We start from the raw sequence: 23,675 nt of genomic DNA, 5'->3' as shown, positions 1-23,675 counted from the left end.
ATGTAGATGAAAACAGTGAGTCTGCAAGGAGCTCTTCTAGTGGATCGGTTTATGAGCCGGAAATAGCTGAAGAAGAAACCAGTTCCAGTGCTTCTGAGGAACGACAGGGAATCGGTGAGCGGAATGAGGTTCAGTTGCAGCCTATGTATGGAAATATGGAAGAAGGTCGTAAAAGAAAGAAGAAAGCTATCCAAGCAGAGTGGAAGAAGAACAGAAATGAAAAATTGCGTGAAAAGGGAAAGGAATATTTAGGATGCAGCAGGAGCAGAGATGGGACTGTTAAACAAGATAGCATGAGACCTGAAAGGAACATGGGAGGAGCCTGTAATTCACTTTTCTGTAGAAAATCTTCCAAAAGACAATGTGACGCATTTTCCGAGGAAAAAAGGAATGAACTTTTTAAAAATTTCTGGTCTTCATTAAGTTGGGATCAAAAAAAAATCTACGTTTGTTCGCATGTATCAAGGGTGGAAACTAAAAAAAAAAACTGCTACTCTAAATGAAATATCTCGTAGAGAAGGAAGTTTCAGTTACACTCTGAGCAATGGCTAAAAAAAACTACCCGTGTGCAGGCAGTTCCTCTTAAGCACTTTGGGCCTTCGACCTTTTACAGTGCAAACTTGGGTAAAAAAAAGCAAAAAGTATAAATGGTATGCGAGAAGAGAAGCAACAACAGAATGAGAAAAGAAAAAATAGAAATTATCGTGTTAAGCAGTTTAAAGAACAGAATGAGTAGTTAAGTATTTTTTTTGAAGAATTACCCAAACAACCATCCCATTACGTAAGAAAAAATACTAACAAGCTGTATCTTGAAGAACATTTTACATCAATGAAGCAGCTATTTGAAATACTCAGAGAAATGTCAAGAAGAAAATGTTACACCGTTGGGAAGGTACGTTTTCGAAAAAATATTTAAGGAAAAAAATCTGTGTTTGTTTACCCCGAAGAAGGATCGATGATATTTGCATACAGTATGAGCATAAAAATGTGCCAGAAGATAAATAGAAATTTCACATCGACAAAAAAGAGAAAGTTCGTAAAGAGAAAGAAAACGACATTTAAAAAGCTAAAGAAAAGAAATGCATTCTATTAACAATGGATTTACAGGCCGTAAAAGTAGCTCCTTATCTAAATGCCACCTCCATTTATTTCAAAACCAAGTTATCCTGTCATAATTTCACTTTATATAATGTTGAAAATCATAAAGTGTCTTGTTACTGGTTTACAGAAATTGACACAAACCTAAATGCTTCTACTTTTGTATCTTGTTTGTTAGATTATATCAGAGCAAACTGTTTGAATTTGCGACGGCTGTACATTTCAAAACCGGAATGTGGTCATGTCTAACGCCCTTCTTAACTTCTCAACTGTTCATAACGTAACCATAATACAAAAGTTTCTAGAAAAAGGTCATTCACAAATGGAAGTGGATTCAGTACACAGCTGCATAGAGCGAAAATTAAAAAATCGCAAAATCCATTTACCGAGTGACTACTTAACGGCAACAGACTCTTCTGTACGAAAACATCCGGAGCCGTATAAAGCTATAAAATTGGAGTATGATTTTTTAAAGGATTACTCTGATGTAGCAAACTTTCAATATACTTCTATAAGACCCGGAAAAAAAACATCAGACCCTACAGTTACAGACATCGTAGGGATAAAATACTCAGATGATGATTTACAGATCAAATTAGATTTTGGAAAGGAATGAAAGTCGCTGCCTATCAGAAAAAAAACCTATAGGTTCTGATATAATATACCCCCAAGCACATATGTCTCAATTACCAGTCAAGAAAAAAAAGTGTGTGTTACACTTACAAGCATTGAAAAGTGTTATTCCAAAGACTGCTGGTCTTATAATGATTGTCTTCCTTATAACGATAATTAGTTTGATATGTTCTACAATTAAGTGTAAATTTAGCTTAAGTTAACAAAACTGTTTTGAAGAAATTTTTTATAATAAATATACCTATTTTCTTCTACAAATTTAGTTTTATTGTCGTAGTCTTGAAATAATTTATATTAATTATAAATTTTTCTTGTCTATTTTAATAGCTCCTAACTTCCATCCATCTAAACCCAATATCTCCTATCTTAATTATAAAAAAAAAACAAAAAAAAATAAATAAAAATTTATTATTTTTTAGCTTTTATTTCCTTTTTCAACACTATATTTGCCAAAAAAAATATTAATATAAAATTGTCATGACGATAAAAATATTTTGTTTTGTTTCCTGTAAAATTATGTCTAAGAGAGATAGAAGGTATTGTCACATCACTGACGATATGCTGCAAGTTTCTAAATTTTAAGGTTTTAAAATTGTATTTTACAATTTAATTGTCATAGAAACTGCGCTTATTTTCGAAATATTTAAGATGAATTTACCGAAAAGTCAATAACGAATACATTTACATAAGGTATTAAAAAAGTCAAACCATATAAATAAGCTACAAAAAAATATATTTACAAAAGATGTTCTTTAAGCTAAAAAATCGATGCCATAATATTAATTAAAATAAAAGAATAAACACCTGAAATATATTATTATTAGTGAAGACCAAACACTAGGTACAATATCCTTTTGGAATGCTGTACTTCCTCCTATAAAATAACTTTCAATAATTTCCAACTTGGAGAAAAGCATAAAACGAACTTACCAAACATTCCTCCTTATTTCCACAATCCTCAATATATTTTTGTAAAACTTGCTGTAAATTATGTCTGGGATTACGACACTCCGTTAATGCAGTAGCATTTTCTTCTATAAGCCTTGCTAACAGGCGCAAAACATGTTCGTGGCTCGGTTGTCTTTCTTTTGACAGAAGCGAGATTAATGTAGGAACATACTCGAGAAAAACTAGACGACCTATAAAAAAATAAATAAATAAGAATAAGTTTTAATTAGATTTTTACATACTTTTAAAGTCTGGTTGTGAATCACATAAACTGTCCAAAAGAAAAGTGGCTTTCGTAACTAATTTATCATCCCCTCGGCTCATGGCGTGCAATAGTATTACTGGTCCATTATAGTGGATAAACTGGCTAAAACCTTCCTGACAATGTCTGATGATAGCTGCAAAATCATTTAACGCATTAAGAAATTATAAAGCAGAAATATTTGGTTACATACCACTTAAAGCGTACAAAGCTTTTATGGTGACACAAATATCTTCATCCTTTTCAATCATACTAAGTAATTTTGGGACAAACTCATTCTCTAGAACAACTTTTTGACAATAGGGATTGTGCTGACATAAAACTGCTAATAGTTCACATCCAAAAGCCCTTATTTTTGGATGAGGGCACTTAAGACATGGGTATAAGACCATAAAACCGCCAATTTTATGAAAATCTATTTAATAAAACCACCATTTATTATTTAATTTATTTATTTACATTAGAACTTACCGCAAGCAATATCAATGTGATCAACATGATCCAGAATAATTTCTACAGCATTTTCATATTCAGATACGTCATCACCCTCCTTGATTTTGTCTACTTTTTGTAAAATTTCAATTTGTTTTCTGAGCAGTTCCATTACATCAATGGTCATAGATCTTAAGGCATTCTCTAACCATTTTCTTTTCTAAAAATAAATAAAAGATTAAGTCAATTTAACAACTGGAGACTAGAAGAATGTACTTCAATTTTTTTTTAGGTTACAGTGTGTCCCTCTCAAAACAACTTAAATGGGACAAATTAATGGTTTTCTATTGTTCTTTTAAAAAAACTCTATAAGAATGAATTTCTATGAAGTGAGTTCCATTATTCCATTATGACTCTATAGTTGTTTCGGCAAATTTTACATTTGCTTACATAAACAAGTAATTTTATATAGAATTGCTAATTAATCTGTGACAGTGTAGAAAATGTTTGGAAGCTCAGGATGGAATGATGATTTAAGCAGACAGATCTTGACGCAAAATATCTTTTTAGATAAGACCTTTGATAATATACAGTATTGTGCATAAATATAGCAACAAGCGATGTTTTCAAAAATATTATTTGCTTCTTTATTTATTCCATATTATTTCTTTACTTTTAAGTAAGTACACGCCTCTGTATTATTTATAAATATACCGAGATATCACAAGAATGCCAATGCAGAGTAAGGAACTTCATGTTTGTTTATTTAGACAATGTGCATATATAGCAACATTCTTGTTTCGCATTTATTTTATCAGTTAAATATCGATTTACCTGCTGTAAAGTTGTTATTTTTGAATCTCAGAATTAACTTAAAATGGGTCGCTCAAAAACCGTCTCTGGTGATGTAAGAAAAATTATTGTGGAGCATTACGAAAATGGTGTTAGGCAGAGTGACATTGCAAGAAGCTTACGGCTTCACAGGTCAATCGTATCCAGAGTTTGCAAAAAATTTCGCCTTACTGGAACAGCTGCACCGGCGCCCATTCCTGGTAGACCCAGAAAAACAAATTTGAGGATGGATAGGCAGCTGCTACGAATTTCCAAAGAAAATCCTTTTTTGTCTTCTTCCCAAATTTTGGCAAAATTAAAAGAGGGTGGAGGAGTAAACCTCAGTTCCAGTACCGTAAGGAGAAGATTACTTGATGCCAACTTACCTGCTCGCCTATCCGCCAAAAAACCGTTACTCTCAAAGAAGAACGTCAAGGCTCGTTTTCACTTTGCCCAATCTCATGTCCACTGGTCTGTAGCTGATTGGAAGAAAGTCGTATTTAGTGATGAATCTAAATATAATTTATCCAGGACTGATGGAGTGATGTACGTCAGACGCCCCAGTGAACAAAGATTAAACAAAAAGTACATTTGCCCCACAGTTAAACATGGAGGGGGAAATATTCTTGTATGGGGATGTTTCTCGGCTCATGGCATGGGACCCATAGTAAGAATAGTGGGCAAAATGGATCGTTTCATGTACAAAGACATTCTGCAAACACATTTAGTGCCATATATGGATGTCATGCCAGTAACAGCCATATTTCAGCATGACAACGATCCAAAACATGCTTCTCAATTTGTTAAGAGGTGGCTATCCGATGAAAACATAAATGTAATGGTCTGGCCATCTCAATCCCCAGACCTAAACCCTATAGAGAATTCATGGCATTACATTGGCACCAAAATCAGGCACCTAACATGCTCTAATACAAATATTCTCTTAGAAATAGTAGAAAAGGCTTGGAAAGAAGTGAACAATGACAATATTATAAAATTAATTGAGTCCATGCCAAGACGATGTGCAGATGTTATAAAGGAGAAGGCGTACTACACGAAATATTGAATTGATTTTAATTTAGTTGGGTTATATTTTTTTTAGAATCAAAACTATTTTTTGTTGCTATATTTTTGAATAATAAATTTGCATAAAACAATTTGGTGTTTTATTTATTATGATACAAAAAATATGAAAATATAAACAGGCTCTAGTTATTCTTGTAAATAACATATAAACCTTACTTATAAAATAGATACTAAAAGATATATAACAGGAAAGTTCAATGTTTCTATCTTTTTGCACAATACTGTATACCCAAAAATTAGTAACTTAGATTAAATGCTAAAATGTGGAATACAAACCTGAAAAGCCTCATAAATGTCTTGTTCCCTATATAGGACTTTTCTGTGCACTGAAGGATGAAGAGCATAATTTGGTACTGAAGGAATTTGCTACTATGACTAAATAAAACTTTCTAACTTTGTCAAGATCTTATTATTACCAATTGAAAAGACATTAAGCAGACAAATGTGGCAATTTTAAAATGTAGTATCTCTGATCATTACCCTATATTCTTAAATTTGGAATTAAAACCTACTCTAAGACGAACTAATAAACACTGTAACATCAGGCAATTTATTAATATAATAAATAAACAAAAATTTGCTCTTTGATCAAAACCTGGAGTGGCATGATGTTTTGGATTGTGAAAACCCAAATAAGATTCTGTGAGTGTGTTTCTGAACTTCAAAAAAATATAGAGCATTATAAGAATAGTCAGAAAATCAAATCAAAGATAAAATGCCTTAAACTGTAATAAAGGCTTGTTACTTCAATTACATATAGGGATAAATTAAAAAAGGGACAAGCATTAAATCCAAGTGACATTTCACTGATTAAAACATATAGGAAATACAGAATTATATCGTCAAACCTAATTAAGAATGCAAAAATTCAATTTTTGAAAATCTGTTTCCAAAAATTCAAAAAAGTTATGGCAGGCAGTAAAAGTCAAGCAATAGGGCATATTAAGTAAATTATATTGATGATAGTAAAGAGATTTCTTATCCTCTTTTAATTGCAGATGATTTCAATGAGCACTTTAGTAAAATAGAAAGCAAGTAGAGAGTTTTAATGAGAGTTATAAACTATTAGTAGCCTTTCTTTACTTGTCAAAGGCATTTAACACAGTGGAGCTCCCTGCACTTCTTGAAAAACTTCAGAAAATTAGTATTAGAAGTAAAGTAATAAGTTTGTTTAAGTCTTCTCAAGTTGCAAAAAATGGAAATACTATAATAGGTCAACTTTAAAAGTTGGAATAGGGTGTTCTACAAGAGACTGTGTTGGGACCCATACTATTTCTTATTTATGTCAATACTTTAACAGATATATAGCAAATAGTAAATTATGGTATATACATGTTAAAGTATTGAAGTTATAAAAATTGACAGATGACACTTCATTCTTGTTTAGAGATAGAGTAGGGACAAACTTGTTTTACATACATATGATTTCAAGCAACATACTTTTTGTCATGTACCTAAGAAATAAAAAGAAAAGACAACATAAAATATTTGGAAGTATAGGAAAAACAAGGAGAAAACATCAATTTTTTTCATGATGTTTAATTTATAACAGGTATGAGTTGAGACAAGTATTTTCTTATACGCTGTAAAAGAGGTGTTACCAGGGCCGAGGCGTGCCGGGGGTGCGCCGCACCCGGGCGGCGCTCATTTGGGGCGGCAAAATATCCGAAAAATAAAATAAAAAAGCGCCAAGTAATGAAAAAAAAATTATGAATAACAAAAATTTATAAAATTTCAAACTTATAATTAAGGCGCCAACAGAATACAATGTTTACTGAAACCGAGCATTGTTCCCCGAATCGTTGCTATAATAATAATCTATATAGATAAATAAATAGGTACTAGGACCAGGTAATAAAAACAATAGCATCGCAATTATGGTGGGTTCAGCCAGGGCGGCCGCCGGTGCTGATGATGTTATAAGGGCGGCGTAATTAAGAGCCTCGTAAAGTACCACCAATAGTAATTCCTCGAAATTTATTTCTAGCGGAATTTCAATACTTTTGGGTAATAAGTAATATGTATTTGGAGCTGCAGAAATAAGCGGGGGTGTAATGTTTAGAAATTCCCACCCTTTTGTTTTTAATTTATTTTAATTTGCGAGTTTTAAAGCGACTTGTCGATTAGTGTTTATTTTTAATACATTTTATATAAAAAATGTGTTGTTAACGGTAAGTTTAAAATATTTTATTAATATCTTCCAAATATTTAGAACTTCATGCCTTAAGCAATTTTTCATTGAAAAAAGTAATGTCTGATTCTTGTGCCAATTCAAAAAAAAAATTTGTTGATTTAGATAGCTGATGGTCGAAAGAGGCTTTCTGGTTCCCAATACTAAAAAAGGAAGCTAGAAAAGGAGGAAGATGACAGGCGGTTAGCAGGTTCGCTAAAAAAGTTTTTTGCGTCATCAACGAACTCACAACCGGCACAACCTCAACCTTCAACAAGCCAAAGGCCAGATGTTCAACCTTTGACGTCAACTGTAGCCGATGCCGATGTAGAACAACCAAATGATGGAGATCAACAACCATCAGGAGATGAACTGAAACAAGATGATCACTCGACGAATACGCCAGCAAATACGCAAACTGAGAACATTGAAGCTATTCAGGTAAATCAAGAACGATTTAAAGATCCAGCATATTGGCCCGAAATATTAACGGATAATATTAGATTATTGATTTTAGGCATAGGACCTGTTCAAATTAAAAATTTTAATTATCCCATTAATAATTTAAATAGATCTTTTAGCACTGCTTATTTTGAAAAAAAATTAACTAACACTGAAAAAGTTTCTAGAACCTGGATTATTTACTCAAAAAAATTCAGTGTACTGTTTTCCTTGTAAATTATTTAAAGTTTCTGATAATAGTTTTAATGAGAGGAATGGCTATAGTGACTGGCGACATTTATCTCGGACTTTAGAAAGACATGAAACCAGTAAGGGGCATTTTGAAAGTGTTAGGAAATGGCTTGAATTAAAAAAATCAATAGAAAAAGGTTTAACTGTGAACTCTATCAATCAAAATTTATTTCAAATGGAATAAAGAAGATGGACTTCGATTTTGGAGAGGATAATATCTGTTATCCAGTTTTTAGCTGGACAAAATTTAGCTTTTAGGCATAATAGTCAAAAACTATTTGATAAGGGTAACGGTAATTTTCTGAAATTAATTGAGACAATTGCAAAATTTGGTTCTGTAATGGCCGAACATATTGATAGAGTCCAAAAAGATGGGAACAAAATGCTGCATTATTTGGGAGATAAAATACAAAATGAATTGATTTTTTTAATAGGAGAAAAAGTTAAAAAATTATTGTTGAATGTTTAAAATTATGCAAATATTTCTCAATTATTCTTGACTGTACAGCTGACGTTAGTCACCAAGAACAAATTACCATTATTGTTAGATTCGTTTTTATTGATGATTATTCTAAAAGTATAGAAATTCGAGAACATTTTTTAGGATTTTGTAAAGTTACAAACACTACTGGTCAGGAGTTAACAGATTTTTTATTAAATTATTTAAAAGAACTGGATATTGATATTGCCGATATGAGAGGTCAGGGCTATGACAACGGAGCAAACATGAAAGGCAAGCACAATGGCCTACAAAAAAAATTTTAAATATTAATCCTAGAGCCTTTTTTGTACCCTGTGCCGCCCATAGTTTAAATTTAGTAGTTAATGATGCAGCAAAAAGCTCTCTAGAAGTAACTAATTTTTTTAGCAATATTCAGGAAATATATGTCTTTTTTTCGGCCTCAACTTACAAATGGAATGCTCTCTTAAAAGAGCTGCCCAGGCTAACACTAAAGCCCTTATCAGATACCCGCTGGGAAAGCCGTACTGAGGCAATAAAAACTCTTAGATTTGAGTTAGAAAAAGTGTATGATGCTCTGTTTACGCTTTTTAATGATGAAAGCAGAGATAATGAAACAAAGAATATTGCAATGTCCCTAATAAATAAAATAAAATCATTTAAATTTATTTGTTCGTTAGTTATTTGGTACAACATTTTGGCAAAAATTAATATAGTAAGCAAAACACTGCAAAAGTCTAATGTTATTTTACCAGAAGCTGTACAGATGCTAAAAGAAATCAAATTATTTTTGACACAAATGAGATCGGAAAACGGGTTTTTAGACATGATAAATGAATCTAAGAAAATTGCGGAAAAAGTAGACGCCGAAATTTCCTTTTCCAGCCATTCACTCAATAAGACCAAGGAAAAAAAAAACGTTTTTTGATTATGAACACAAGTTCATAATCAAAAAAGTTCAAGTAGTGGGATAGTTAGTTAGACATGCCCTGTGAGTGCTATAGTTTGTGCAAGATATTTTCTTTAATAATAATTTTTGAAAGGAATAAAAGTACCTAATAAAAGGCTAAATCTTTACATATTTGTTCCTTCAATAGACTTCTCTTTCTTAAAATAAAATTTACTTCATATTCTTGAAGAGTAATTTTAAATAGAACAATTAATATTACAGACACTATACCTTCCCAAACTATGTCATCTTTAAATAGGTCCTCTGCAATCTAGAGGGAATACAGTCTAGTCTTTGTCAGACCTTAGTAGTTGGGTAAACTTTCTTTTCTAATAAATTATTAATTTGCCAGTGTGAGTATAGTTAAACTCAGTGTCTTGTTGACCCTATTCTAAGTTAGAGACAATACAGGGTGTTCTAAATAAATAGTGACTATCAATGATTTTCTTGCTGTTAATGTGAAAAATCTAGTTAAATCTTTATTAAATTGGTTTGAAAACATTAATCTCCTAAAAACTGTGTAAAAATAAATAGAAAATGAATGATTACCTCTTCATCCATTGCAGCAAACTGAGATTCATTTGGGGCATCTTCTGATTGAGTCGCCTCCATACAAAACCTAAGTAGACCTTGCAAATCTGTTGGTTGTCTTGGTTGCACTGGATCATTGTCTAAAAAAATCAATTTAAAAGAATAAAAACTATATTGGTGGATACCAGTAGTAACACAAATATTATATTTTGAACCTTACTTCCTGGTTGTATGGGAACAGGAACCAATGCCCCTGCTACTTCTGGTCTCTGAGGAATTCCTGGCATGTTTTTTTTTTGTTCAACTTCTCACTTTTTTTTAACTGATTATCACTGTAAACTAGTTTTTACTGTTTTTAATAAATGAGCAGCTTTTACCCCAGATTGTTCGGTTTTCCTATTCAAAACACGAGAAAATTCGATTTTGAGGACGGAACATGGAACGGGCAAGAAATGTCAACAAAGTATACTTAACAATTTTGTTATATTGCCGGACAATATGTACGTCTAGACTGTAGACACTTCCAAAAAAAAAAACAACAGGGTTGTCAGATTGGACGATTATTCTCTGAATATGGAAACTAAAACACTGGACGAACAAATTAATAGTACAAAATGCGATGCACTGTATTATTAATTCCAAGGCCCCATACTATCCATATTATATATATACAGATTTCAGTTATTCTATCATGAAATCTAAAAGATGTAATACCTCTATATAAACCTTTATTTGTTTATCATTTTTTATTTAGTTAAGTTTTTTTTTGTTTCACACACTTTCAAGTCTGTACAATGGACTAAAAGTTCTAATACGTGCAAGGACTAAAGCATAAAAGAAGTACATTTTACGAAAGAAATAACAATTTTCTATATTAACTCATCGTGCTAAAGATACGCACTTACCTTAATATATATCTGTGAACTAAAAAAGATTAAAGATTTCTCCAGATTTACAGAAAACCAACACAAATTACACAAACACGTTCAAAATTTTACTTTTTAGAGAATAAGATATAATGAAGTGAAAACGCGGAAGGAATAGGAAAGAAAATAACAAACAAGAAGAGTGAGGACATAAGTGACAATAGTGACAGAAGATAAAAGCTTATAGAGATGTGCTATGATCGATACTTACAAAATAATACTTTTTACATATTTCAAAAAAATAGAATGTACTGATAATATACATGAAATGTAATGTAATAACTGGAAAATAAAATGTTAATATTTCCAGATTTCCAAGCTAAAAAAATGATTATTCATAGTTAGGCCGGAACTACTAGATGGCTCTCCTTTCTTGACATTGACAATGACGTTTTCAATTGTGAATTTGCGGTTGTAAACAATAAAATGTAAACAATCTTTCTTGGTTGTTAAATATCAAATTCTTTATAGAAACATTTAACAAAAGTGCAACCTAATGCATTAAGTGCCCACATCAATAAACAATGGGCGTAGATATAGACATACTGGAACACTGCAAAAAAGTAAGGGCCGACCATGGGCCCCCATATGCTTGTCCCATTGAAAAATGTGGAAGGAGCTATAAAACTGTTTGTGGTCTTCAATATCACTTAAAAGTGAGTAAATATTATTAGTTTCCAAAAACAACAGTAACTGTTCTACATGTTAGAAAGAAAGAAAGAAAGAAAATGTGCTATATTACGTAAGACAACAAAATCTTGTGTACAAGCATCCTAAAAACTAAAAAATTCCAAATTCACTTTAAATTTCAAACAAACATAACTTCTAAAACACTTTACCATAAAATTTACACACATTACCAAAATTAATCATAACAAAACAGATTGAGAAAAAAAAGCATCTTTTTGATAATTTATTTCTTGCTTTCACACCTTGCACTGCTTGTTCAGGGCAGTCAGTAACTAAAGTTTAAATTAGAACTAAATTTAATTGAATACTCTTAATATATATATGAGTATTTTGACTCATTCATTGCTTTTAGCAAGGCATTTGACAAGATTTCTCATACTCTCATGGTCGATTAGTTGTTAATCCAGTTTTGTGATGAGAATCGACTATATTTAAACTTGTGACAAATGTTCTGTACTATCATTTGCCCATAAATCTCAAATTATTAAATTTAATTATATACTTGCTAGTAGTGTTTTGGGAAGGGTGTCACATGTAGGGTACTTGGGTATTGTATTTGGCTCCAAAATGTCTTAACTTGCATGTTGATAAACTATGCATAATGCTGGAGTTTATCAAGAGCCCATATGGTGGCATTCATAATCTTTATTATTTATATGTATTCAGTAAACACCAGTTTACCTCAGTCATTTGGAGTCCTAGATACAGTAATAGTATTGACAGACTTGAAAAGGTACAGAGCCAGTTTTCAAGATTTTTTTGTTATAGGACTTTTGGGCAGGGCAGAATGCAGGGCTGTTTGCTAATTTAGAAACCATGAGCTGTTCTATATATTGCAGAACTTATTATTATCAGTATGCTCTTTTAGTAAAAATGATTAAAGCTGCCAACTTACTGCCATCATATGTTCCTTATGGTTTGTTTTGTAACATTTAATGTTTAGTTTGTTAGTTCATTAATGTTAAGTTACCTCATAAGTATGTATTACATTTGTCAAAATGAATATTTAATTTAGATTAAACTTGAACATATCCGGATACTATTTTTGAATTTTGTCGATCTGTGTGTATCCTAAAAAACTGAAATAATTTTTACTTGAACTAAAACAGAAAATCATTTATGAGGGCATTATGCAGGAAATATAAGTCTATAATAATGAAAAGTGATAAATAACCTAAATTACCAACAAAATCAATGTGGTTTATTCATGTCAAAACTACATAGGTAATGTAAATATATATTTCACAATAATGAAAATCACACTAGTTTTGTTGCCTAATTACACTTTTCATTACACTCAAAGATTTTACTTCATTTGGTGAAAATGCTAAAATATTTTATTGCCCAGAATCCTGGACACCTCTTTATTCTGCACAATAAGGAGGTATCGCAATAATTGTCTGTTTATCAAGGATGCTGCCCTGTGTGGACTAACTACTGAATATTTTTTCTGACATACAACATGCACTCCAGAATATGGAGAGTAGGAAGTGTGAAAATTCCAGAAAGTCCTCCCAAAGCCCTGATTGCCTTTCTTTGCAGTCCACAGAGTCTTTAAGCATATGGACCATTCCCTAAACAAGTACAGAGTATGAAAATTGCATGAAAAATTGGAAAGTAGTCATTTTTTAATACTTTTTGGAATACACTATCTGCAAGGTGGTGAGGAAAGTACAGGTTTTTATTTAATCTTAAGGCTATGCATAGAAATTTAGTTGGTCGGACTTGATCATTAAAGCTGTCAACATTTCTTAGAGTAATAACCATTCTGTGTGGCATATACCTGTTTAACAATATCCTGTTCATTACAAACGATCTCTCAGCCATCTCCTATTCCCCCAGAAAACTCCATAGCATAGCTTAAAGGGTACTGTAAACAACCTAAAATGACAATAACCCATCATCACTCAGCATTCATATGTCCAACATATAATCCTGCTCATTGACCAAATACCTAAAAATTGACAGAATACATTTACAAGCAAAGTTCTTTGCTTCTGTGAATTTAGTAATTTTTTATATTTATGATATATTTCACTTCTCTTTAGAGTTATAACCATGATAACCCAACCCCACCGACCCCAAGCAAAGCAACCCCAGCCACTCCAAAGAACAAGAAAGGCAGAAAAGGCCCCAAAGCTTCTGCCATATCCACACCAGCAGCGGCACTTGTCACTGCTCCGGAGCCACTGACATTTGAGGAGGCCCAGAAGATGGTGCAGTTTGAAATCGATGGTGTGGTATGCAGGTAAATTGGTTTAAGTACAATGATTGGATTATTCTTGTTTAAAATGGGAGAAGAGATTTGTACAATGTGTATATATTTTTAATCAACTAATAGCAAAGCACTTTCGGCTAATAAATAGCCATGGTCAGTGCTCCCTAAAAGTGTAAAGGATATAGCTTCACTAAAATTATCAAAATTACTTTTTGTGAAATTTTGACAATTTTTGATGAAGTTCTGAAGTTAGATCTTTGACACCTTTTAGGTAGCACTGATTATGGTTATTCATTAGCCGAAAGCATTTTGCTATTAGTTGATGAAAAAGATATACATGTTGTACAAATATTTTCTCACATTTTATTAATGTTCACTTTAATTCACTTTTGCGAGTTATTCTTGTTTAGTTTCTAAAAGGTTTTGATGTGCTTTTAGTTAAAGATTTAACATGGTTTTAATATAAATAAATGTCAAAAGTCACCAAATCGTATCTAAATAAAAATACAAGAGATACAACATTTTGTCTTTGTATAGAACAGTGGGCAGTCTGATTATTGGACACAATGTTACGACCTTGGGTGTAAAAGTGAGATTATAACTTATGTTATCTTAACAGTTTTTTATTAATTTTGGTGTCTATAATCCTTGTTAACTTGTATAGTCGCTTTGCTCCTATACTTTTGGTCCAGACCAGAGTTTGAAGACCAGTTTGATACCTGTTAAAGCGAATTTATTCTATCTATCATAGAATCGAAGACAATATCAAAAAACTGTATAATATAAATGGTCAATTATCAAGCGTCCTATGAGAAAATTTAAATAAGTTATTCTTCTATCCTATAGTACTTCAGAGTACCTTTAAAAAACGTCATTACTGACTTGACCCTTTAATCAATGGGTTATCTATTTCTTCGCAGTTTTTGATTTCAGAACAAAATTCTAGCCCCAAATGAGCATTTTTTCAAAATATGTTCCGAATTCAAACTTTTTTGTTGCTACTTAAAGGGCATTCAAAAAGTAATAAAAAAGCAAAATATTCTAAGATCTATATGCATGGGCAAAGACAAGTTTCCTTAAAAGCCTATGTATTTAGATTAATGCTTTTTTAACTTTTTTTTTGAAGGGCAAGTGTAAGAAATAATGTAATCAATTAAGATAAAAGGAATAGGATAATACGAAATATTATTTACAAATATATACGTAGTATCTATACAATTGGAGTAATTAATGATATTATAGAAAATTCAAAGAAAACACGTTTTTTATACTACATTTATGTATGTTTTTCTAAATTAGTTGACTATTAATAAAAATCATAAACTGGGATTACTTTCATATTATTCTTAACAATCACTGGTAAAAAGAATCCCATATATTAAAATTGACACGATATTATTATTTTAGGTGGAATATTGATGATCCTTTAGAAGTTATCGCAAAAGAAGACACTCCTCCGCCAGAGGGAGCAAAAACCGAAGGTTAGTACTTCTTTAGTTATTTCTTGTTCTGTTTATCACTACTTTATCCTCTGAATGAATTTAGGTGATTCAAAAGACGACCAGCCAATAGTAACGCCAATACCCAGTGCAATTACCCCCTCATTACTAGTAATTCAGCTACCAGAAGCCAACTATAAAGAACTGGAAGACTATAATATATGTGATGCACCACCTAGGCCCAATGCTTACATAAGATTCATTGAGAAGAGTACAGAAGAACTAGATGGTGAGGTGGAGTACGATGTGGATGAGGAAGATACTGCTTGGCTTGGTATCATGAATGAAAGAAGGTAAATCTCTTTAAAGCATTTATTATTCTTTTATTATAAATTAAGTAAAAAATTGTAAATGTAATAAGAAAATGATGGTTGTTCTTGCAATCGTTGGGCCAAATGTCTGCCATTTCATAATATCCACATTATAAACATATTCTATGATAAATTTATGGATTAAGTAAACAAAAATGCATTAAATAGAAAATTCTGTAAATGATCCATGTCTAGCTAAGAATATTAACCATGAAATTTTTTGTAGTATCCTCAGAAAGCCTAATTTATTTAAAATTGAACCTTATCATATAAATTATGGGTCTAACATGGCATAGTTATTAATAAAATCCTTAATAATTGCTTAAACAATAATCTTTGGGAATCTGATGCCAAGTTTTTAAGAAGTGTAGACTGTTACATATAAATTTACATGAAGCTTTTTAGGTGGAATTTAGAAATATGTTATTTTTGACGAGTTACTTATCTTAATCAATTCAGAAAATACTCAATTTTCTAAATTTTATAGGCTCAATTATTGAAAAGAGGAAGAAAATATACTTATTCGCGTATTTAGAAGAAATATGAGCGTAAATTTTTAAAGGATGCCTTTCATTATATTTAATTTAATCTAAGTACAATAAATCTGAAATACAATAATTTATTTGAGGTATAATAAATTTTTTTATATGCCCAGGAGCTGAGGTTTTATCTATCGACCTCTGAACTCGTTTCTTCTTTTCAATATCCTACCTAACTTTATTTTAAATACAGTAATCTTCGGATATAACGAACCTTAAAAAATCATAAAAGTTGGTTCGTTTTAGCCGAAGTCCGTTATAACTAGAATATAAAATATAAATTATATGAACATATTTTGTGTACTAATGTACAAATTAAGTAAAAGTAAAACTAATTGATAAATAATCATGTATTTCTTTGAATAAAAAAAATATACATATGTAGGTGTACCAAAATACTACCAAAATCTAAAATATCTAAATTCTAAATGTGCATACATAGATACATTTTTTATGTTTATACATACAGTGAGGGACAAAAGTATTGGCACACCATAATTTTATAAAATAATTTATTAATGTTTACTATATTTATGTAACCCAATAATAACTATCTAACTAAAAACATATAAAAGATTTAGTACAATAATAATAATGAAAAATAAAACAGATTTCTTAAGCATAACGAGAGCATAACAAAAAAATAGAAATTACATTCTATTTAAAATGGACATAACTATTGGCACACCAAATAAAAATAAAATGTTCAGTTCTTAATATTTTGTAGGACCTCCTTTTCTTTTTATAATATGAGTGAGCCTCCTTTTCATTGAATAGACCAGCTTTTGCATATAGGAAGGCTCAAAACTATTCCATTCTTGCAGCAAAACACATTTAAGCTCTTACTGGAAATATGGTGTTTCCTTCCTTATTCGTTTTCCTAGCTCACTCCAAAGATTTTCGATCGGGTTGACATCTGGAGATTGAGGAGATGTATTTAAAGTATGAGGGACATTAAACGCAATCCACTGCTTGACTATATAGGCTGTACGTTTCGGATCGTTGTCCTGTTGAAAGTAATAATCATTTGCCAAATTAAGTTTTTCCGCACTAGCTCTTAAGTTTTTTTTTTAGAATATTTAAATATACATTTTTGTCCATAAAACCAGATTTCCGACCCCTCCCGATGACATACAGCCCCACACTAGTACACTACCACCACCATGTTTCACAGTCTTATGCAGATTTTGTGCATCTAGTTCACAATTGGGCTTCCTCCACACAGTCACTTTCCCATCTGAATGAAAAATGTTGAATTTACTTTCATCAGAGAATATTACTTTGTCCCAAAATATATTATCTTGATGAAAGTGTGCATTCGCAAATTCAAGACGCTTTTTTTGGTTAAACTTATTAATAAATGGATTATACCGAGCTACTCTGGCACTATATCCAGCCCTATGAAGAACTCTTCGTACTGTTTTTTAGCTCACGTTGAAGCTATCTTCTTCTGTCAATATAGCCACAATTTCAAAAGCGCTAGTTCGAGGATTTTGCTTAATTTTATTCACAATTTTTCGGTCTTGCCTCTCCGTTAACTTTGGCGGACGTCCAGTTCTAGGCTTATTTTTGAAATTTTCTGCAGTTTCAAACCTTTTTAAGACACTACGCACAGTAAATCGACTTTTCTTCACAGTTTGGGCAATCGCTGAATACGATTTACCCTCTTTTCGCTGCTGTACAATTATTTTTCGCTCGGATTCCGTCGTTTCTTGGCCTTTGCGACCCAGATTTGCAATGTATGCACTTAAAATAAGCACTAAAATAAATATTTTACTTTATATCAATACATATTCTGTTAAAGAATATAAAACACCTGCTTCAAAATTCTCACATACAAGGCACCTATTTTTAAACACTTTGTAAACATGTGTGCCAATACTTTTGTCCGTGGGATTTTTGATAGAATTTTAATATGGTTTCTTTTGTAAAGCCTTTATTTATTAAATTTGTATTAAGAAACGAATGCTCTTGGGTATACATTTTAAATTAGAAAATATTTAAATGTAATAGGTCTAGTATAGCTTTAGAGGACAGATACGAATTTTAATAAAAATCAATATGTGCCAATACTTTTATTCCTCACTGTATATATTTAACGAGAAATTGAACTTTAAACTTTAATATGTAATATAAAATATTTATATATAAATAATATTTTTATCACAAAACAACAAATAAAAAAATCACAACAGCAAAATTTACTTTATGCAATCAGTAATTTTTGATTAAATAATATTCCTGTTACAAAAATAAATGTTGTTTATGTAACTTTCATAATTACAGATTATATACGGATTTCTGATATTTTTATTGACATTTCAGGAATGATTGGAACTTCTACATTGTTATTTTTATTAAAATTATCTTCATTAAGTCCTTCATCCTTTTCATCAATTAGTAGTTATTGATTCCAAAATTTCAACATCCTTCATTTCTCTTGTAACTATATCATTATCGATTTCTAGATATTCGCTAAAATTGAAATTAGCAAATTTCTTCATTAAATTTTTCATGTTCACAGTTGAATCAGGTTCCAATTCTTCTAACTGATGTTTTTCAATCATTGATTTAGTTGTATGTCATCATTTAAGTCATATTCAAACTCCATTCTTGAAAATCCTCTATGATTAAAGCAGTTCGCAATGGTTTCCTTGCTAACTTTTTTCCATGCTTTATGAATATTTATTGCATCTAAAAGGTCTAGAAAAATTTTCGTTTGTGTCCATATTGCATTTAATCAACAATTTTTTTGTAATTACATTATAGAGAATGTATTACTCTTTGGTTCATATGCTGGAGTTTTGAACTCGAGTTTGAAGACCGAATCATCCATTTCATTTGATTTTATTGAATATCGGGATGTGCTGGACAATTATCAATAAGAAGTATTTGTCAATAAAGGGTAAATAATATCCTAGATCGGCAAAAACATATATACGGTATTATACGGTAATATACGATAGTTGCTTTGAGTGAAATCGTTCTAACCACAAAGAATACATTGGATCTATGGAGGATTTATCTTGAGATAAAATTGTTCGCTTTAACCGAAACTTTTCTATAAATGGGTTCGTTATAGCCGGATTTGACTATATTGAAATTGAAAAGAACGAAAAACCTATCTATTGAATAAAAATACTTCTAAAATATCTGTTTTTATATCTTTCACATTCTTCAAAATGTTTTTTTTTTTAATACTCTTTTTATAACTTGAGCATTATACAAACATTTTAAATACGGCGAAAGGTATTGTTAAAGATTTAAGTTCATATGTCTTTATTTTCTTCTTTTCAATAATTGAGCGTATGAGATAGTATTTTATACATTTATTTTTACATTGATTGTATGGTGTAAACTGTGTCATCAACAATGACAGACGAAAAGAATTCACAGTACATAAAAACCGGGTTGGAAAATTTAATAATGCACAATAATTTGTTTTTTTTTAAAGGGTACCTATGTAGGTATAGCATTTATATTTTACATATATTTTTACTTTAGATTTTATTAAGTTTACTTAAATTTATTTAAGATCGTTAAATTTATTATACGAGAACATAGTTAGAATTAAAGATATAAAAACAAATATAATACTATGTAGATTTAGAATAGTGAAAGATGTGGTGCAACATGAAAAATGCTTACTCTAAACTTATAATTAATTATTACTCGTTATAGTTACCTACCTAAGTATTGCAAACGTCTGATATTGTCTTAGAACATTGAAAGGCTAGAATTAGTATTACCGTGGAAATGTGGGTCGTTTGTTTGCTTCCAACATCTCCGATTTGTCACTTATTTTGACAGGTGCAAAATAATACTATTCCTCTTTAATAAAATATGAAGCATTTTCTTTTCATAAAACATGATAAGATACTCTATAAAGAAATCAACATTCAAAGTTAAATGAATGTAGATAACGTCCCTATATTAGAGAAATAGGCAGCAACATCGCAACGCCGCATTGTTGATTCCACCGGCACAAGTAATCTTTACCTGTGACGTCGTAAAAAATATTTACTTGATAAATATTTATTACTATAAGAAATCTAGTATTTTTTCGACCTCGTTTTCGAGGCCAAAAATGGGCATCAAAAATGCCATATCTCGGCTATCATAGAAGCTACGACCTTGCGGATGGTCTCGTTGGATTCAGAAGGACGGAACTAAGACAAAACCGTTGGATTTTCCCGATAGCTCCCATAGAAGCCGAGATATCGGCCTTCAAAGTTTGGGTTTTTTTTTTTTTTTGAATTCGAACTATCTATACTAGCGGATTGTTCTCATCAAGTAGATCACGAAAATACCGGGTTATAAGGGAATCCGAGCAAAACTATAATAATAGAATATAACTTTTATAATAGAATATGTTTTAAATTATAAAAAATATTACCGTTTATGAACTCTTTATGCATTTTTTTAACGTACTACATTAAAGTAAAGATACTTATCTAATAAAAAGCAAATATTTAATAATTATTATAGATTTCTTAATAAGTTTTTATTATTCTACGTTTATGACGACGGTTGTCCCTTGATATGATGTTATGACAATATCAGTATTTACTTGTGAAAAGATCGGCCTAAATCGCCTTTTTCCCATGATGCGGCACAAACGGCACAAGTTTTTACTATCGTATCAGTTCACAAAAACACTTAAATGTGCCCTTTTTACTTTTTCAACCAAAAACTAAAGAAAAAACACAGAACTTCACATATGCCGAATGTAAACACAAAGCTGTTTGTCAAGATCGGGTTTTAAGAATAAGAATGTTAATAAATTTTTTTTGCTCTGAAGATGTTATTTTTGCGCTTAGAATAACACATATCTATTTCTACTTTTTATTTTTAATCCAAAATCTAACATCAATAAGTTAAATTAACATTAACTTATGCGTTGATATATAACTGAAAATGTCCTCTTTTGAAAATGCGTGTAAACTTGACAACAGGGAATTCATGAATATTTTTATAAACAAAACACCCCCCTTGCCCCTGTGCACATGTTGAACTTAAACAGAGTTGTTGTTTACTAATTCTAGCCTTTCAATGTTCTAAGGATATTGTATTAATATAAACTGAGTTCAATTTAATAAAAGTCAGTCGTATAGAAACTACCGATTTGATTATGTTCTTTAACCTAAAGAAATACGAAGAGTTTCTACACTATCCTTAAATAATAAAATGATTGTTCTTTGTTTGGAACATTTGGTGTGACACTCAAGTCACAAACAGTTTAACATTAACCAAAACTCGCAGTTTTAATCTTCCAATGATGCAAATGTCGTAAGCGGAACATGTGTCAAAAAAAAATAAGGAGTTTTCGTTAGTGATAAATCTATTTTGTGGTTTGAATAGAATGGTTGTCTTCAGACAGAACATCTACCACACTTAGCCATAAGAATTATTTTAGTGATTATAAGTATTTGCATATTTTGACTACAGAAGATTCATCATGATTTTAATATTTTAGAATGTATGATCTTTGTGTCCTTTCTCACAGTCCATCCTCGTTTCATTATTGAATATTTGCACATTTTTCTAATACTAAAGAACGATCTCCTTCTTAGGGAAGCCCAGGGCTTACCACCAGTTAGTGTTGACTCTCTAGAACTCTTGATGGATAGACTTGAAAAAGAGTCGTACTTTCAGGTAAAAGAAACAGCAAAACCATTTGAGCATCATTACTTAGTTCCACCTAATATTTTAGGCGGCAGTAAATGGACATTCGAGCGGAGCAGTGGTGGACGACGACGCAGTCTGCTGTATCTGTATGGACGGCGAGTGTCAAAACACAAACGTCATTTTGTTTTGTGACATGTGTAACTTAGCTGTCCATCAGGACTGCTATGGGGTCCCTTATATTCCCGAGGGACAGTGGTTATGCAGAAGGTATACTACACAAATTCAAGAAAAATAATGGGGTCTTTAAGGGTAGTTTTTAGATGTTTACAGTCACCTAGTAGACCAGTTGACTGTGTCCTGTGTCCGAACCAAGGGGGAGCTTTTAAACAAACCGACAAAGGGACCTGGGCGCATGTGGTCTGTGCCTTGTGGATCCCAGAGGTTAGGTTTGCTAATACAGTCTTTTTAGAACCTATTGGTAAGTTTTATATATTTTTGAGTTTTTTTTTTTCCAAATAAATTAAGCCTTGAATATGGTTTTTAGATTCCATAGAAACTATTCCAGCGGCTAGATGGCGTCTGTCCTGTTACGTTTGTAAGCAAAAAGGAGTAGGTGCTTGCATACAGTGTCACAGGAATTCGTGTTATGCGGCTTTTCATGTGACTTGCGCACAACAGGCCGGGCTTTATATGAGAATGGACGCTGTCAAAGTTAGTACCTTAACCAAATTTGAATACTGTAATGAAATTCGGGAACTCACTTTTTTTGTCAACGTCAAAAACACTACCTAACTCGCCTTGAGTGTCGTTTAATTGTTTCCATGGTAAAAACTGACTAAACAATTAAAACTGAATGAAATGTCACGAAGCGCGTTATTTTAAAACCCGACGGAAGAGTTTCGAAATATTTAGAATTATTTTCATTGTTTTTGCCGAAAGAGACCAATAATTTTAGGAGAATACTGACAGTCAAAGCAAGCAAGTATACAAATTCTAGAAAATTAAAATTACAGGGATTTACAATAGCATAACCTAAATAACCTAAATTGGGGCCAAAATGGAGCTCTTAAACAAGATGAACTACTTAAAAACTAATCACTATAGATAAAAATAATAAACCAAGCGTAACCCTAAATCAACCCTACAAATCAACTTTAACTACAGAATACTAATAAAACAGTACAAAAACTAGGAACGTATTTACACTTTTCATAATAACACTTATAATTTAGCTTTAAATGTGCTTGTATATTTTAGTTGTTTTATAGAATTGACGTTGTAATTTTTAATATTAGCTATTAATATACAGGCCTATTTTTAGTATTTGCAACGATACCTTCAGAGGATACCATAAGTATTTGAAAACTTTTGGAACTTTTAAAATAAGAATTAATTGCCTTTCCCTGTATCATTTTTTGGACTTGACATAATTATATAAGAATGATATAATTTGCAGTTTTTATTCTTTCTTTGTAGGTAAAAATTTAAATACAGACTGCTACAGAATAAGATACTGATCCAGTTTTACATATTTTTGAAAGTTGTCATCCTTAGAACCGAATTTGAGAGACCCTGTATGAAAATTTTTTAAACTATTTAATTTTGAAGTACCTTTACACTTCTATAATTAGAGTTTTTATACTGTTTTTTCGATTTTCTTTACGGCTAATCCTAATTTAAAGGATTTTACTTCAGCGGTTCTCAAACTATTGACTATTTTAACATTTAATATCGTTTTTTGGAAAACCTGTATTAAATCGCAATTCTTTAT

The 23,675-nt window shown here is 31.3% G+C and overlaps 3 protein-coding genes across 4 annotated transcripts in view; 1 reads left to right on the top strand and 2 right to left on the bottom strand.

Annotated features, from left to right (window-relative positions):
* LOC126750245 (zinc finger protein 131) overlaps positions 1-11,121 on the bottom strand; it is a 58,963-nt gene extending 47,842 nt beyond the window's left edge. Inside the window, exon 1 of the mRNA XM_050459796.1 lies at positions 10,999-11,121. The gene's annotated coding sequence lies outside the window, so the exon portion shown is untranslated. The remainder of the gene's footprint in view (positions 1-10,998) is intronic.
* Positions 2,448-10,554, bottom strand: LOC126750247 (hsp70-binding protein 1-like). The gene is made up of 7 exons (XM_050459799.1): positions 10,314-10,554; positions 10,112-10,233; positions 3,413-3,593; positions 3,135-3,356; positions 2,922-3,077; positions 2,662-2,870; positions 2,448-2,605 (listed from the first exon to the last, which is right to left on the bottom strand). Exons 1-7 carry the CDS (start codon positions 10,378-10,380, stop codon positions 2,552-2,554), a joined length of 1,011 nt encoding a protein of 336 aa, XP_050315756.1. The 5' UTR covers positions 10,381-10,554; the 3' UTR covers positions 2,448-2,551.
* Positions 11,122-11,415: 294 nt separating the features above from the next.
* The window catches only part of LOC126750674 (peregrin), a 93,761-nt gene continuing 81,501 nt past the window's right edge, over positions 11,416-23,675 (top strand). For both annotated transcript variants that reach the window (XM_050460347.1, XM_050460346.1), the window contains exons 1-8: positions 11,416-11,675; positions 13,758-13,957; positions 15,335-15,408; positions 15,473-15,719; positions 21,850-21,931; positions 21,990-22,171; positions 22,225-22,382; positions 22,449-22,615. In XM_050460347.1, the coding sequence (XP_050316304.1) occupies positions 11,544-11,675; positions 13,758-13,957; positions 15,335-15,408; positions 15,473-15,719; positions 21,850-21,931; positions 21,990-22,171; positions 22,225-22,382; positions 22,449-22,615 (1,242 nt within the window). In that variant the 5' untranslated portion in view covers positions 11,416-11,543. The remainder of the gene's footprint in view (positions 11,676-13,757; positions 13,958-15,334; positions 15,409-15,472; positions 15,720-21,849; positions 21,932-21,989; positions 22,172-22,224; positions 22,383-22,448; positions 22,616-23,675) is intronic.

Source organism: Anthonomus grandis, chromosome 2 (genome assembly GCF_022605725.1).
Source record: "Anthonomus grandis grandis chromosome 2, icAntGran1.3, whole genome shotgun sequence".
Lineage (NCBI taxonomy): Eukaryota > Metazoa > Arthropoda > Insecta > Coleoptera > Curculionidae > Anthonomus > Anthonomus grandis.
This window is presented reverse-complemented; position numbering and strand designations above follow the sequence as displayed.

Bases quoted from the DNA above. Each gene is read 5' to 3' on its own strand.
- LOC126750247 (XM_050459799.1), bottom strand. From the start codon at position 10,380: ATGCCAGGAATTCCTCAGAGACCAGAAGTAGCAGGGGCATTGGTTCCT. The intron at 10,234-10,313 runs GTAAGGTTCAAA...TGATTTTTTTAG, and splicing joins TGTTCCCATACAACCAGGAA to ACAATGATCCAGTGCAACCA. The intron at 3,594-10,111 runs GTAATCATTCAT...ATTTATTTTTAG, and splicing joins TTGCTGCAATGGATGAAGAG to AAAAGAAAATGGTTAGAGAA.